Here is a 15062-nt window from a genome sequence, read left to right as displayed (position 1 = left end):
ATACAGAGAAACATTGGTCAGTGATGCAAAGGGAAAGAACATAAGATCAGCACAGCACCAGCCTCCCCCAGGTATGGTTACAGCAAAGGACACATTAATTTTTTGTTTATTAAGCTATGAATTTCTTCTAGATTTTGGAGAAATATTAGGATTTCTGCATCCATCAGGCAGAACAAGCAATAAACCCAGCTATTTCTCATGTCTCTAGGCACATTGAGAACTTGGGGGCAGAAGCTGGGAAATGTAAGTAGAGAAATAGAGTTGGGCTCTGTGCATATGCCTGTGTGTTTTTTTCAATGTTAAATAAGGGCATAAGTGCCAGTGATTGAGTGGGAATTTCCTCAGAATTCAGGATGTTGGAATTGGGTATAGTTGGGATGGACTGATTATATCTTAGCAGCACTATTAACTGACTTGCAAATGTGGCTCAACCTGATTTGTCCCAATTTAACCATTGTGTCCAGGTCTCTGAATTTGCTGTTGAGCATTAACCTTGTTCTAAGCCCATGAACAAGGAAAATCAGTCAAGTGTCTCCGAGTTCCTCCTCATGGGGCTCTCCAGACAGCCTCAACAACAGCGGATCCTCTTCGTGCTGTTCCTGAGTATGTACCTGGCCACAGTCCTGGGAAACCTGCTCATTATCCTGGCCATCAGCACAGACTCCCACCTGCACACCCCCATGTACTTCTTCCTCAGCAACCTGTCTTTTGTAGATGTCTGCTTCTCCTCCACTACTGTCCCCAAGATGCTGGCCAATCATGTACTTGGGAATCAGATCATCTCCTTCTCTGGTTGTCTCACACAGCTGTATTTTATCATTGTTCTTGCCTACATGGACAATTTTCTCCTGGCTGTGATGGCCTATGATCGCTATGTTGCTGTGTGTCACCCCTTACACTACATAACAAAGATGACCCCCCAGCTTTGTGCTCTGTTGGTTGCATGGTCTTGGGTCATTGCTAATCTGCATTCTCTGTTGCATACCCTGCTGATGGCTCTACTTTCATTCTGTGCAGACAACACCATCTCTCACTACTTCTGTGATGTGGTTCCTCTCCTGAAACTCTCCTGTTCAGACACACACCTCAATCACATGATGATTCTTATTGTAGCAGGGCTGTTAATGATTGCTCCATTTATTTGCATCCTCATCTCATACATCTTTATTACTTGTGCAGTTATGAGAGTCCCATCCACAAAGGGAAGATGGAAAGCCTTCTCCACCTGTGGCTCCCACCTGGCTGTGGTTTCTTTCTTCTATGGCACCATCATTGCTGTCTATTTCAATCCTTCATCCTCCCACTCAGCCAAGAAAGACACAGCAGCTACTGTGTTGTACACGGTAGTGACACCCATGCTGAATCCTTTCATCTACAGCCTAAGGAACAAGGACTTGAAAGGGGCTCTGAAAAAAGTGATTGGTAGAAAAATATTTTCTACCCAATAAAAGCATCAGTACAGAATTTGATTTCTAAGCAAAGTTCTTTTTCAGCAACTGGGTATAATACAGTGGCAGTTTGTTTTATAACAGTTTGGCAGTTGTTTTATAACAGTTTATACTAGAGATACATAGAAGGCTATCACTGCTTTTTTATTAGTAGACTGAGAATTACCCATATCCCTGCTGCCTATGTCAAGCAATGGTACTTCTTTCTCATGATAAACTTGTGAATTATTTTATTCCCAAAGTTTTCCTTCTTAGGTAGCCTGTTTGAAGAGACACAGGCTAAAATAATTTTGAATATTAGAACCACCTGGGACATTTAAAAATCACTCTGTAAATCTAATCTCTGGGACCAGCCAAATAATTAGAAACTCTGGGGTAGGGCTGGCACTGGTAAAAATGATAATATGCAGGTGATTATAGTGGACAGCTGCTATGAGTTGGAATTGACCTGTTGGCAGTGAATTTGGTTTAGAATGTACAGCCAGGGTCATGAATCACTGGTCTACCTCATACTCCTTTATGGGTTCTCCATGATGGTCAACCATAAAGGTTTGACCTCAAATACTTTCAAAAATTCACTTTGAGACTCAGACAGAAGAAATTCACTCAGAAGAAGGAGAATAATAATAATAACAAGCAGCAGCAGTTCACTCAACTCACTATCCTTGCGTTGATTCTGACTCTGTGGGTTTTGAAGACTGCAAATCTTTAAGGGAGTAGAAATCTGTACCTTTCTTCTAAAGAGAGGTTTATTATTTCAAATTGCCGACCTTGTGATTAACAGACTAATGTGTAACCCATAGTCCCACCTGAGCTCCCATAGGCAAAAAATAAAAAAGGCAGGGCGTTATCTGAGGACTCATCTTTGATCAGAAGCAGAGCTCCTGGTGGGCTCTTTGGCCCAAGAGCACCAAGAAGTGAAGAAGCACAGAACCATGGACACCTTCATGACTATATGTCTTGGATTCTTTTACATTGGGCTTGGGTTCATCTTGAAACAGGTCTTTGATATCAGGGAAATAAATCAATATTTACTATTCTCTTTTCTTCGATCAGTTCTTCTCTGCTTGCTTCTCAGCAACTCTCTCTTCTTGACATACCTTTGAAAACTAAGTTAAAGGTTACCTCCTCCTCTAAGAAACCTTCCTGACTCCTTCTTCTGGGACTCATGCATCTCTTTTCTGGGTTGATTGTACACTGTATTATAATTGTTTGCCTTTCATGTTCCCCTGTCCCCTGCTCCCACAAGACTTTGCACACATTATAAAATACTTGTAATCTAAAGACACACAATATTCACCTTGGCTCTCTGGAAAAAAATCCACTTAGAATGGGAAAAAAAAGAAGAATCGGTGGATGAATATTGTTTTCACTTTAATTTGAGGAGTTTTAAAATATACCATTGTAAAAAAATAAAACATAACATTCTGCTATTCCCAAGGTAATATCTATACATGCTGGAAAAACAAAAATTCATAAAGAATAAAATGAAAATAACCTGTAATCTTGCTACTTAGCATAACCATAGCTAGACATTTATAAATATAGTTTTACATAAGTTGGCTGCAAATGGCGCAAACTGTTTCCCGATGTTTCCAGTTTATTCTTTCCATGTCAGCAAAGAACTTAGGAATGTGCATAATATTGTATCGACTGGATGTAATATTACTTTTCCATTCTCCAACTCTGAACTACTTCGAATGTTTCTACTGTAAATAGTACTGCCATATACAGTGTTGGATGTCTGAAGATCGCCAGGGGTGATTTATTCATCAACTTGGATCTATGTCTCCCACATGGATTAAAAGTTATGGCCATCTTTCTTTATTTCTTCATTGATTCCCAGCTGATCCTACCTGCCATTTCTAAGACAGTTCAGCCCTGTTGGTGTCCAAGCTCTCCAGAAACTCAGTAAATTCCAAAGAAGCCTGTTAATCCTGCTTATTTGGTCATCTTCATGTCTGTCAACGGCAGCATGGATATGCAGTGCCCACCAGGTCACTGCTGTCTGGATCCCATCCATTTTATCCTCCATGAAAGGCCCACTCTGAGCTATGGTGGCTGTGTCCACAGGGCCTTCCAATCCCATTGTATCTCTCTAGCACACCCACGAACATCTGTGTATCAGAACACCAAACTCAGATTTATCTATTTTCCTCTTGAGATCCCCTTTGTGTCCTTGGGATCTTCTTAGGTGAACTTGACATCGATTAGTATTTTTTGCCCCTAAGGCATAGTTGTTTTGGATTAAATTGTGTCTCCAAAAATGTGTTTTGTAGGTCCTAACCCTATACCTGTGGATGCAATTCCATTCGGGAAACAGGTTTTCTTTGCTAGGGAGGCCATGTCAGTGTAGGTTGTGTTTAATCTACTGACTTTGAGATAAAAAAGAAGAAAAACAAATGAACAAAAATCTCCAACAAATGAACGCCCTCCTCTACACACAGAGAAAAGCAAGTACAAATTCCATAAGTAGACTGTCATGTAATCAAGGAATACCAAATATTTACAGAAATGGAAGAAGTTGCACTCCAAGAAAGAACGGAGAGAGAAAGGCTTTCCCTACAGGCAATGTCCTGTGTTCAGATTTTAAGCCTTCTGAAGTTGGAGATAATAAGTTTTTAACACCATGCACTTGTGATATTTCTGTTCTAGCAGGGTAAGAGAATAATTATATCTGTGAAATAGAATTAAAATAAATATATATGGAAATTACAAGATTAAAATGCTGTGACTGTTAGGTATTTTTGTGTCGACATGGCACCCATAGGAAGATATGAGTGGAGTCTAGCCTGTTAATCAGGTGGCAGTCGGATGATGTCTCCTTGTGGGCATGACCTTCTCATGAGGAGGATCCTGGGAACTTTCTCTCTCTCTCTCTCCCTCTGCTCTCACCTTCCTGCTGGCAGACCTCCAAGCTCTGTGATGCTTCCACCGCCATTGGCTCCACAAGACTACACTTACTGGCCCATGATCTTCCTGCGTTCTGCACTATTACATGTGGCTGCATGAGTTTGAAGAGGGACTTATGGATTAATATTGGACTTATGAATTTGATCTGGACTGGGTTGAGATGTTTGTTTGATATATAATTACTGCTTGATATAAAACTCTCTCTTGCACATATATGAGTGTTCCAAGATTCGTTTCTCTAGTCAACGTGTCCTAGCACACTGACTTAGGCTTTAATGTCTTAACATTTTTTTAAATTGGGGGTGGTGGTGTGGTTAGTTGTGGTTGCGTTGGTTCTGATTCTTAGCAATGCACAACAGAACAAAACATTGTTTTTGATCTTCATCAATAACTGCTTCCACTTCTCTTGCCTTTTATATAAGCAATTCGTATGCATATCACAGATTGTTACTGAGACTTTTTCTAATTCTGATGCTGCATTTTCTTCATCTAGCACACCTAAGAATATTTGCTCAATATACGGATGAATGCATATGGTGAAAGGATAGGAACCTAGTGCACACATATCCTGATTTTAAGTAATTCATTATCCTATTGTTCTGTTGAAAAGCCTACAGTTTGGTTTATGTACAGGTTTCTTACAAATACATTGGACAGTGTGAAACATGATAAAATAATTTATAAATTTATAAAATGATTTTTAAAAAAGAGCACAATTATTTATTCTCATTCCTCATGGTATTACTCACATTAAAAAAATGATCTACACAGTACAATGATTTTCACAGTCAATAAAACACAAGAAATAATCTCTCTGCATTCTCTCCTTTTGGCTAAGATCCACCTGACATCATTCAAGATCCCTTATTCCACTTACTCTTATGAATCTGGCTTGAGTTTCTGGCAGCTTTTGTTGATGTACTGCTGAAACCATTTTTGAATTATTTTTAGCAAAATTTTATTTGTGTGTGACATAATGATATTATTTGGTAATTTCTATTCTTTTGGTACACCTTTCTTTGGTATGGGCATGGGTGGGATCTCTTCCTGTCTGTTGACCAGGTTGCTTCCTTACAAATTTATTGACATTGATTCCAATGTTGTATCAGCTTGTTGAAACATTTCAGTTAGTTTTTTCAATTCCTAGAGCCTTTTTCTCCACTTGCTAATGTCTTCATTGTAACTTGGACTTCCTTTGATACAATCTACTCTTAATCATATGTTGAATTATTGAATGTCAGCCAGGCTTTTTTTGTACAGTATACTTTCCATCTTTTAAAAAATTAATCATTATATTGGGGGCTCATACAGCTCTTATCATAATCTATACATAAATCCATTGTGTCAAGCACATTTGTACATATGTTGCCATCATAATTTTCAAAACATTTTCTTTCTACTTGAGCCCTTGGCATCAGCTCCTCATTTCCCTCCCTCCCTCTCCTATATTCCCTCCCTCAAAAAACCATTGATAATGTATAAATTATTATTATTTTTCATGTCTTACACTGACTGATGTCTCCCTTCACCTACTTTTCTGTTGTCCATCCACCTGGGAGGGGTTATATGTTGGTCATTGTGATCGGTTTGCCCTTTCTCTCCCCATCTTCCCCTCCTGGTATTTCTACTCTCATTATTGGTCCTGAGGGGTTTATCTGTCCTGGATTCCCTGTATTTCCAACTCTGATCTTTACCAGTGAACATCCTCTGGTTGGATTTGTAAGGTAGAATTGGGGTCATGATAGTGGGGGGGGTGAGCATTAAAGGACTAGGAAAGTTGTATGTTTCATTGGTGTCATTCTTCACCCCGACTGGCTCATCTTTTCCTTGTGAACCTTCTTTAAGAGGACATCTAATTGTCTATAGATGGTCTTTGGGTCTCCACTCCATACTCCCCCTCATTCGTAATGCTATGCATCTTTTGTTCTGGGTTTTTAAGCCTGATACCTGATCCCACTGACACCTTATGATCACACAGGCTGTTGTGCTTTTACCATGTGGACTCTGTTGCTTCTGAGCTAGATGGCTGCTTGTTTATCTTCAAGTCTTTAAGGCTCCAGATGCTATGTCTTTTGATAGCTGGGCACCATCAGCTTTCTTCACCACATTTGCTTATGCACCCATTTTGTCTTCAGTGATTGTGTCAGGAAGGTGAGCATCATGGAATCCGGGTTATTAGAACAAAGTGTTATTGCATTGAGGGAGTATTTGAGCAGAGGCCCAATGTCCATCTGTTACCTTAATACTTAACATACAAATATATGTACATAGATCTATTTCCCAATCATTATACACACATGTATTCATATATATACATGCCTGTATTTAGATATCTATAAATGTCCTTTGCCTCCTAGTTCTTTCCTCTATTTGTTTTTACTTTCCTCTTGTCCCACTATCATGTTCAGCCTTCATTTGGGTTTCAGTAATTCCTCTTAGTTACATTGCCCTTGATCAAGTCCTACCAGGTCTCCTACATCCTCCTCACCATCAATTTTAGATCATTTGTTGCTCCCCTGTTCCTGTGTCTGTTAACACCCACTTCCTTTTCCCCACCTCCCCCTCTCCAATGTCCCCTTGGAATCATCAGTCCCATTGTTTTCTCCTCACTCTTGTTTATCCTGCCTATCTTATTTAGATAGACATACAGAGACAATAATGAGCACAAAAACAAGACAGAGCAAAAGAAAACAACAACACCAACAACAAAAATAAAACAACATGAAGAAGAAAACCAATGACAAAAAGGGAAAGCCTATAAATAGTTCCAGGTCTGTTTGTTGACCTTTAGGATTGTTTTCTGGTTTTGTCTGATGGAGTGCCATGTTCTGGCCCCAAAGTTTATTGTTGGTATTCCCCATGAACTTCATTGCTTTGATCTCCTTGCTGCTTTGTTGCATGCCCCGGTGTGGTGGGGTCAGATTGGGCACAGTTCCTGCACAGTGCCTCCAGTGTTGTCCCTCATAGCGCTATAGGTCAGTGAGGGACGTCGTGTCTCATAGTGGGGCTGGCCCTACGGTCCTCTCTGTACATTGGCTGCTGTGAGCAGTAATAGTATCCTCAGGGCTTGGTGGACCAAGATGTGCTCCACTCTCTGCCTCCTCTTTCATTTGCTGCTGTGTGCTCTGATCAGAATGGTCCCTTTCCCTGGGATGTAGCTTCAGTACTGTTCTATGAAGTGAATTCTTCTGGAGGGTGGGTGTGTATCTACGTAGTTGTGATTGGGGCTGGCTCCACAGACCTCTCTATCGGTTCCCTGCCTCATGCTGGTATGTTGCATTCACGTCTTGGTGCACTGGGTTGAGCCTGGTCCCTCTCTGGTGGAGATTTAAATAGCACCCTCCACTTGGGTGGGTTAGTGCCCTGTTCTCCCACTAACCATGTCTTCTTCCCCCTCTCTTTCTTTCCCCCTCCTTTATAGTTGGCTGCCATATGTATCCCTGGATTAGCTCTGGTCCCTGCCATAGTACTTGGACCTCACTGCAGGAATGTATGTATATAGTAGCTTTTCCCCTATGCTCCTTTTGCATTTTTAAGCTTACCTCAGCGGATTCATGTTATACTTGTCCCTTTGTTCTTGGCTTCACTTAGCATAATTTCTTCCAATTCTTCCCATGTGAGCGATATGCTCCATGCGCTCATCACTGCTTTTTTATGGATGTGTAGTACAGCATTGTATGTACCACAGTTTTATAATCAATTCATCTATTGATGGAAATTTGAGTTGTTTCCAACTCCTTGTGATTGTGAACTGTGCCACGATGAACACTGCTGCACAGATGTCTGGTTGTGGTTTGTTTCTTGCGTCTTCTGGGTGTATGCCCAGTAGGAGAATTGCTGGGTCACATGGTAGTTTGATTTCCATCTGTTTTAGATCTCACAAGATCACTTTCCATAATGACTGTACATACCTACAGGTCCACCAGCAGTGAAAAAGATTTCCTATCTCACAACAACCCCTCCAACACTTGTTATTTTCTGATTTTTTAAAATTGGGCTATCTTTGCGGGTGTTAGGTGGTATCTCATAGTTGTTTAATTTGCATTTCTCTTATGGCTAATGATTGGAACATTTTATCATATGCTTATTGGCCATTTGAATTTCTGCCCCTGTGAAACTTCTGTTTAGGTCCTATGGCCACTTCCTCAATGAGCAATTAGTTTTTTTTTTCTTTTTGGAAGCTAGCAGAGTATTGTAGATTTTAGTAATAAGGCCTTTGTCTGATGTGTCATTGCTAAAGATGTTTTCCCAGTCCGTGGGCTCTCTTATTACTCTCTTGGTGAATTCTTTCAGTATACATAGGCATTTTATCTTCAGTATATCCCACTTGACAATTTGTGCCTCATCTGTATTTGTGTCCTTTCTTACTTCTGATAGACTGTGTATTCTCGTTGCTAAAGTGCTCAGGTTTGTGCCAATTCCCTCATTGATGGACCTAATAATTTGGGGTTTTACCTCAAGGTCTGTGATATACCTTGAGTTTATTCTTGTGCATAGAGCGAGGTTAGGGTCTTGCTTCATTTTTCTGAAGGTACATATCCATTTTTCCCTCCAAGCACCACTTGTTGAAGAGGGCATACACTTCCCATTTGGCATTTTTTTGGGCCCTTATCAAAGATCAGTTGTCTGTATGCTGATGATTTTATTTCTGGGTTTTCAGCTCTTTTCCATTGGTTTTAATGTTTGTCATTAAACTAATACCACAGGTTTTTGACCACTGTGGCTTTATAATATATGCTAAAGTCAGGTAAAGGAAGCCCTCCCACTGTGTCCCTCTTCTTGAAGTGTTCTCTGCTAATTCTGGGCGTCTTTCTTCTCCATATGAAGTTGGTAATCAGTTTTTCCAATTACTTGAAGAAATATGATGGTAATTGTTTTGGGATTGCATTAGAGTTATATAGTGCCTTGGGTAGAACTGACATCTTTACTATATTGAGTCTTCCAATCCATGAGCACGGGATGTTTTTCCATTTGTTGAGATCACTTTTGGTTTCTTGTAATAGTGTTCTGTAGTTTTCATCATACACATCTTTTGGTTTTTTTCTTCTTCGTATTAACTCCTAAACATTTCAATTTGTGCTTGGCTATTTTGTAGGGTACCACCCTTTTGATCTGCTCTGATATGATCTTGTCTGATGTGTGTAGCAGTCCAATAGACTTCTGTTTATTGATCTTGTATCCCGCCACACTGCCATATTCCTCTATTGCTTCCAGTACACCCCTTGTGGAGCTTTTGGGATTTTTCATATATAGAATCATATGATCTGCAAATAACGATAGTTACACCTCTTTCTTCCCCAGGTGAATACCTTTGATGTCTTTTCTTTGCATTATGCTATTAGCTAAGACCTCCAGTATGATGTTAAATAAGAATGGGGACAAGAGGTATCTTTGGGTGGTGCCCTTTTTTAGCGGGATTGTTTTCGTACTTTATGCATTGACTACCAGCTTAGTTGTTGTATTTTTCTATATAGCTCGTATTATGTTGAGGAATTTCCCTCCCATTCCTATCTTCTTGAGTGTCTTAAACAGGAATTGGCATTGGATGTTGTTGAATGCTTTTTCCACATCTATTGATATTAGCATGTGTTTCTTATAATTTTCATTATGTCAATGTGGTGAATGATACAAAGGTCTTTCGTATGCTGAACCACCCTGCATCCCTGGTATGAATCCCACTTGGTCATGATAAAGTATTTTTTGGTATACTTTTGTATCCTCTTGCCCAGTTTTTTTGTCGAGGATTTTTGCATTGATGTTCATTAGGGATATTGGTCTGCAATTTTTTATTTTTGTGGGATCCTTTCCCAGTTTAGTTATCAGAGTTTTATACTAGCTTCATAGAAAGAGTTTTGGAGTTTTCCATCTTTTTATATGTTTTGGAAGAGTTTGAGTAGGATTGCTATCAGGTCTTTCCTGAATCATCGGTAGGATTCTCCTGTGAAGCCATCTGGACCATGGGCTTTTTGTTGGGAACTTCCTTGATAACCTTGACTATTTCATCCATTGCTATGGGTCTGTTGAGATTCTTGATGACCATCTGAGATAGTCTAGGGAGGGATAGTTTTCCTAAATATTTTGTCATGTCTTCCAAGTTGCTGAATTCATTGGACTACAAACCTTTTTAGTACTGTGTAATTATCCTTTTAATTTCATTAAGGTCCATTGTAATGTCCCCTATTTAATTCCTCATCTTTGCTATTGAAATTTGTTCCTTCCACAAGAGAAAATTTGTTGAAGGGAGATATCAGTCAGTGTAAGGTATGGAAAAATAATAATTTATAAATTATCAAGGGCTCATGAGGGAGGAAGGTTGGGGGAGGGAGGGCAAAAATGAGGAGTTGATACAAAGGACTCAAGTAGAAAGAAAATATTTTGAAAATGATGATGGCAACAAATGTACAAATGTGCTCGACACAATGGATGTATGTATGGAATGTGATAAGAGTTTAAGAGGCCCCAATAAAATGATGAAAAAAAAAGAAATTTGATCCTTCCTTTCTTTGGTTATGTTTGCCAGAGGTCTGTTGATTCTGTTAATCCTTTCAAAGAACCAACTTTTAGCTGCATTATTTTCCCCATAGTTTTCTTGTTTGCCATCTCATGAATATCACCTCTGATTTAGATTTCTATGTTGACTCTGCTCTAATTGCTGTAAGTTTTGTGCCAGCATATCAATCATAAGTCTCTTATTTTTTCATGTGTGCATCTATTGCTATTAAACTTCTTCTGATATATGCCTTTGCTGTGTCCTAGAGGTTCTGGTACATCATATTCTCATTGGTTTCTAGAAGCTTCCTGATTTTATTTCTGATCTGGGCCAGTACCCACTCCGTTTGCAATGGAGAGTTATTCATCCTCCAATTGTTTGATGTTGTTTTTTTAATTGTTCTTTTGTTGGTTTCCAGCCTTATGGCATAGTGACCGGAGAGAGAAGTATGTATGATGTCTATGTGCTTGAATTTACACAGATTCAACTTGTGACCCAGCATGTGGTCTATCTTTGAATATATGGCACGTGTGCTTGAAAAGAATGTGATTGCTTTGCATTTGGGTTGAAAGTTCTGAAAATATCTATCAGATTAAGTCTAATTGTAATGTTTAGATCTGTAGCCTCCTTGTTAAACTTCTTTCCCTGTGATCCATCTTTCTCAGAGAGCGGTGTATTAATGTCAACCACTATAACTGTTGAGACTGAGATTTCTTTATTCATCTTTTAGAGTGTTTGATTGATGAATTTCATGGGTCTCTTATTGGACGTGTATATATTTATTTTGCTCCCTAGTTCTTGGTCTCCTGTTCCCTTGAGCATTATATAGTGCTCCTCCTTATCTTGTTATGGCTTGCCCCTTGGAAGCAATTTTTCCGCTATTAGGATTGCAACCCCTGCTTTTTTAAAATTTCCACTTGCTTGGTGTATTTTTCTCCAGCCTTTGAGTCTCAGTATATTTTTGTTTGTAATCTTGAGCTGTGTCTCCTGCAGGCAGTAGATTGAAGGGTTGTGTTTTCTAAGCCAGTCTGCTAGTTTCTGCCTTTTAATGCCAGAGTTCAGTCCATTCATATTCAGTCTTGTTACATCCATGTCTGAACTCTGTGAAGTCACCGTGTACCTTTTGTGTTGGGTGTTTTCATACCTCCCTTTCTTATCTGTGTGTTGTGTGTGTAGGTATATGTGTGTGTATGTATGTGCATATGTGTGTTTCATTCTTGCTTTCTTTCTACCCTTTAGTCAATGCTATCTTGGGGGTTGTTTTCTTTTTGTTGCCCTCTGGGAGGGTTTGTTCTATGTGATGTGTTCTTATTTGTGCTTAGTGGGTACTGTTTTCATACTGGGTTCTTTTGTAAGGCTGGGTTTCTTTTCATGTATTTTTTGAGTTTTTCCTTGTCTGGGAAGACTCTGACTTCTCCATCTATCTTGACAGATAATTTGGCTGGATAGAGTATTCTTGGGTTTGTGTTATTTTTCTTCAATTTTTGGAATATGTTACTCATTTCCTTCCTCTTCTTCATCGTTTCTGCTTATAAGTGTGAACATATTGTTATTTGGTTACTTTTATAGGTGACTGCTTGTTTTTCCCTAGCTGCTCTTAAGATTTTCTCCTTTTCCTCAAAGTTGTATAGTTTAATTGTTATATGCCTTGGTGACTTTTTCTTGGGATTCTCTCTAGCTGGAGTTCTTTCAGCCTCCTGAATGGTTGTTTGGTTTTCATTTACTAAGAAGTCCCTCATTATTTTTGCTCTTGACGTCTTCATTGTGTTTTGTTCAGGTAGTCCAATCTTTCTAATGTTCCTTTTCATAGCATCAGACATGGCTCTCAGGTTTTCTTCAGCTCCTCTGATTACCCTATTTGACTTTCCCCCCGTTTGTTGAAGTCTGCCTGGCCATCCTCTAGGTCACTTGGGGGAGTCTCTGCCTCCTCAAACCTTTTGGCACAGTGTGAATTTGCTACTCACTTTTGTTGTCTCATTACTAAGGTCTTATATTCATCTTTTGTGCGTGACCTTTAACTCTTCTATCATTTCACATTTTTTCTGTGTTGCTTCCCTCATATCCTGCATGACTCCAAGCAATATTGTGGAGATTTCTTTCTGTGGAAGATTAATGTCTGCTTCTATGCACGTTGCTAGGACTTTTTCCGACATTACCTTTTGTTTCTCCTGTTTTTTCTTTTTCGTTGAGGTTGTTGGGGCTGATTGCTGTTTGCATTTGTTGTTTTAGATGAGCCAGGCACCAGTCTCTTTTTGGGAGACTCGTAGAAATGCTACTTCGCACTGCCTGCAGTTAATTGCACTGTGGTTTCTAACTTCCTGTGGCTTCGCTCTTTCCCTAGCCAACCAGTATTATGTTATTTCGAGGGCCAGTTGGAATGTCCTCTTGGGTCTCTGGTTGGGTGATTGTGGACCTACGAGTATGGTGCTTTACTGGATGATTTCACTGGAAGCCATGGTGATGTGGCCCATGTGGGGGTGCCTGTGCTGCAACAGGATTACCATGGAGGGTAGATGGGTGTGCCCACTTTGGTGTAGAGCACTACAGATGGTGGGAAGAATTGTCCTAGTTGGCTAGATCACTGCATATGTTGGGCAGAAGTTCCTGTAGCAGTTTAGAGTGCTGAAGAGAGTTGGAAGAGCTGCCTTAAACCTTGTGAAACACTATGGAAGGTGGAGGAAGTTCCCTTAGCCACATGGGACCATGGAGGATGGGCAGGGGTTCCCCCAGTCACGTGGATTGCTATGGAAGGGTGGCAGAGCCTTTCAGTCAAGTAGAGCACCTTAAAGAGTGGCAGGAGTTCCCTTAGCTGCTTAAAGGGCCTTGGAGCATAGGCGGGGCTTCCCCTGTGGTGGAGCGCGGGCTTTCCCCCCGAGTTGTGTGTTATGCCACAGAACATGGGAGCTCCCCCAGTGGGGTGGAGGGCAGGCATACTTGCCCTAGGTGATTTGGAGTGGCATGGAGGCTGGCAGTGGCATGTGAGAGAAAAGAGAAGAGAAAGATAAAAATGAGTCTGCTGAGACTGTGGGGTGAAGAGAGAAGTGAGAGAAACAAAAGTAAAGATATAGCTGGACCCCAATCGCCTGACCGTGGGGTTGTAGGTGTTTAAACCCTGCCCAGAGGCAGTGGCTAGCTGTGTTGAAGTATAGCTCTTGGGACGGCCAAAGGAGCCCGGATTTGGCCAAGACTGTGGCGGTGCTAAGGTTAATCTTTAGCTGGCCTCCACAGTTGTAAGCCGAAAGCTCCTTAAAATCTAGTGGATCTGTATATATTTTTCTTTATGATGTTCCTCCTGTGACCTGGCAGAATCGAATTTCCCTCTCAGTGGTTCTTTTGTGCTTATTTGTGCAGAGTCCCTCTTGTGCAGAGTCCCTCTGGTATGTGTTACTTGGTCGCTATCTTGCTGAGACCCCCATCTTTTTTTTGGTACTTCCTGCATGATTCAATATTTTGTCCATAGAATCCTTCAACATTGCACCTCAGGACTTGTATTTTTTCCCCTTCAGTTCTTTCAGCATGAAATATGCTCTGCCTTCTTGTTCTTCCAACCCCAAGTCTTTGTACATTTCATTATAATACTTTGTCTTTCTAGCTGGCCTTTGAAATTTTCTTTTATTTAATTATTTCTTCGATTAATTTGAGCTACTCTATATTCAAGTGCAAGTTTCAGAGCTTCTTCTGAAATCTACTTTGGTCTTTTTTTTTTCTTTCCTGTCTTTTTAACGACCATTTGTTTTCTTTGTGTATGGTGTTCTTGATGTCATCCCATGTGTCATTGGGTCCTCATTACTGTTTAATGCATCAAATCTCTTCTTGAGATTCAAATCTGTTCTTCTAAATTCAGGTGACATATGCTGAAGGTTGTATTTTGACTCTTGTAGATATCTTTTAATTTTCTTCAGCTTTAACCTGGACTTTCATAAAATCCATCAGTGGTCTGTTCTACAGTCAGACCTAGGCCTTTTGGTTTTGGCTGGTGATTTTAGGCTTCTCTGCAATCTCCTTACACAAATGTAGTCAATTTAATTCCTGTGTATTCCACTTGGTGAAGTCTATGGGTATGGTCGCCATGAATGTTGTTGGAAACACTTTTTCAATATAGAAGTTGTTGGTGGGAGTGCAGCGGAACAGCAAGGGAATGGAGTGGCAAGGTCCCCAGGGAATGCTGAAAGTGGACTTTGGGGCCAGGGCGTGGTGCCCCAACAGACTGG

General features: G+C 40.2%; 1 protein-coding gene across 1 annotated transcript; it reads left to right on the top strand.

Annotated features, from left to right (window-relative positions):
• The first annotated feature begins 506 nt into the window (after positions 1-506).
• Positions 507-1448, top strand: LOC142423070 (olfactory receptor 1F1-like). Its single transcript, XM_075528246.1, has one exon. It carries the CDS (start codon positions 507-509, stop codon positions 1446-1448), a length of 942 nt encoding a protein of 313 aa, XP_075384361.1.
• Positions 1449-15062: the final 13614 nt, after the last annotated feature.

Source organism: Tenrec ecaudatus, chromosome 12 (genome assembly GCF_050624435.1).
Source record: "Tenrec ecaudatus isolate mTenEca1 chromosome 12, mTenEca1.hap1, whole genome shotgun sequence".
NCBI lineage: Eukaryota > Metazoa > Chordata > Mammalia > Afrosoricida > Tenrecidae > Tenrec > Tenrec ecaudatus.
Note: the sequence above shows the minus strand (reverse complement) of the source record. Positions and strands in the feature narration are given on the sequence as shown.

Excerpts from the sequence above, each read along its gene's own strand:
- LOC142423070 (XM_075528246.1), top strand. The coding sequence starts at position 507 with ATGAACAAGGAAAATCAGTCAAGTGTCTCCGAGTTCCTCCTCATGGGG.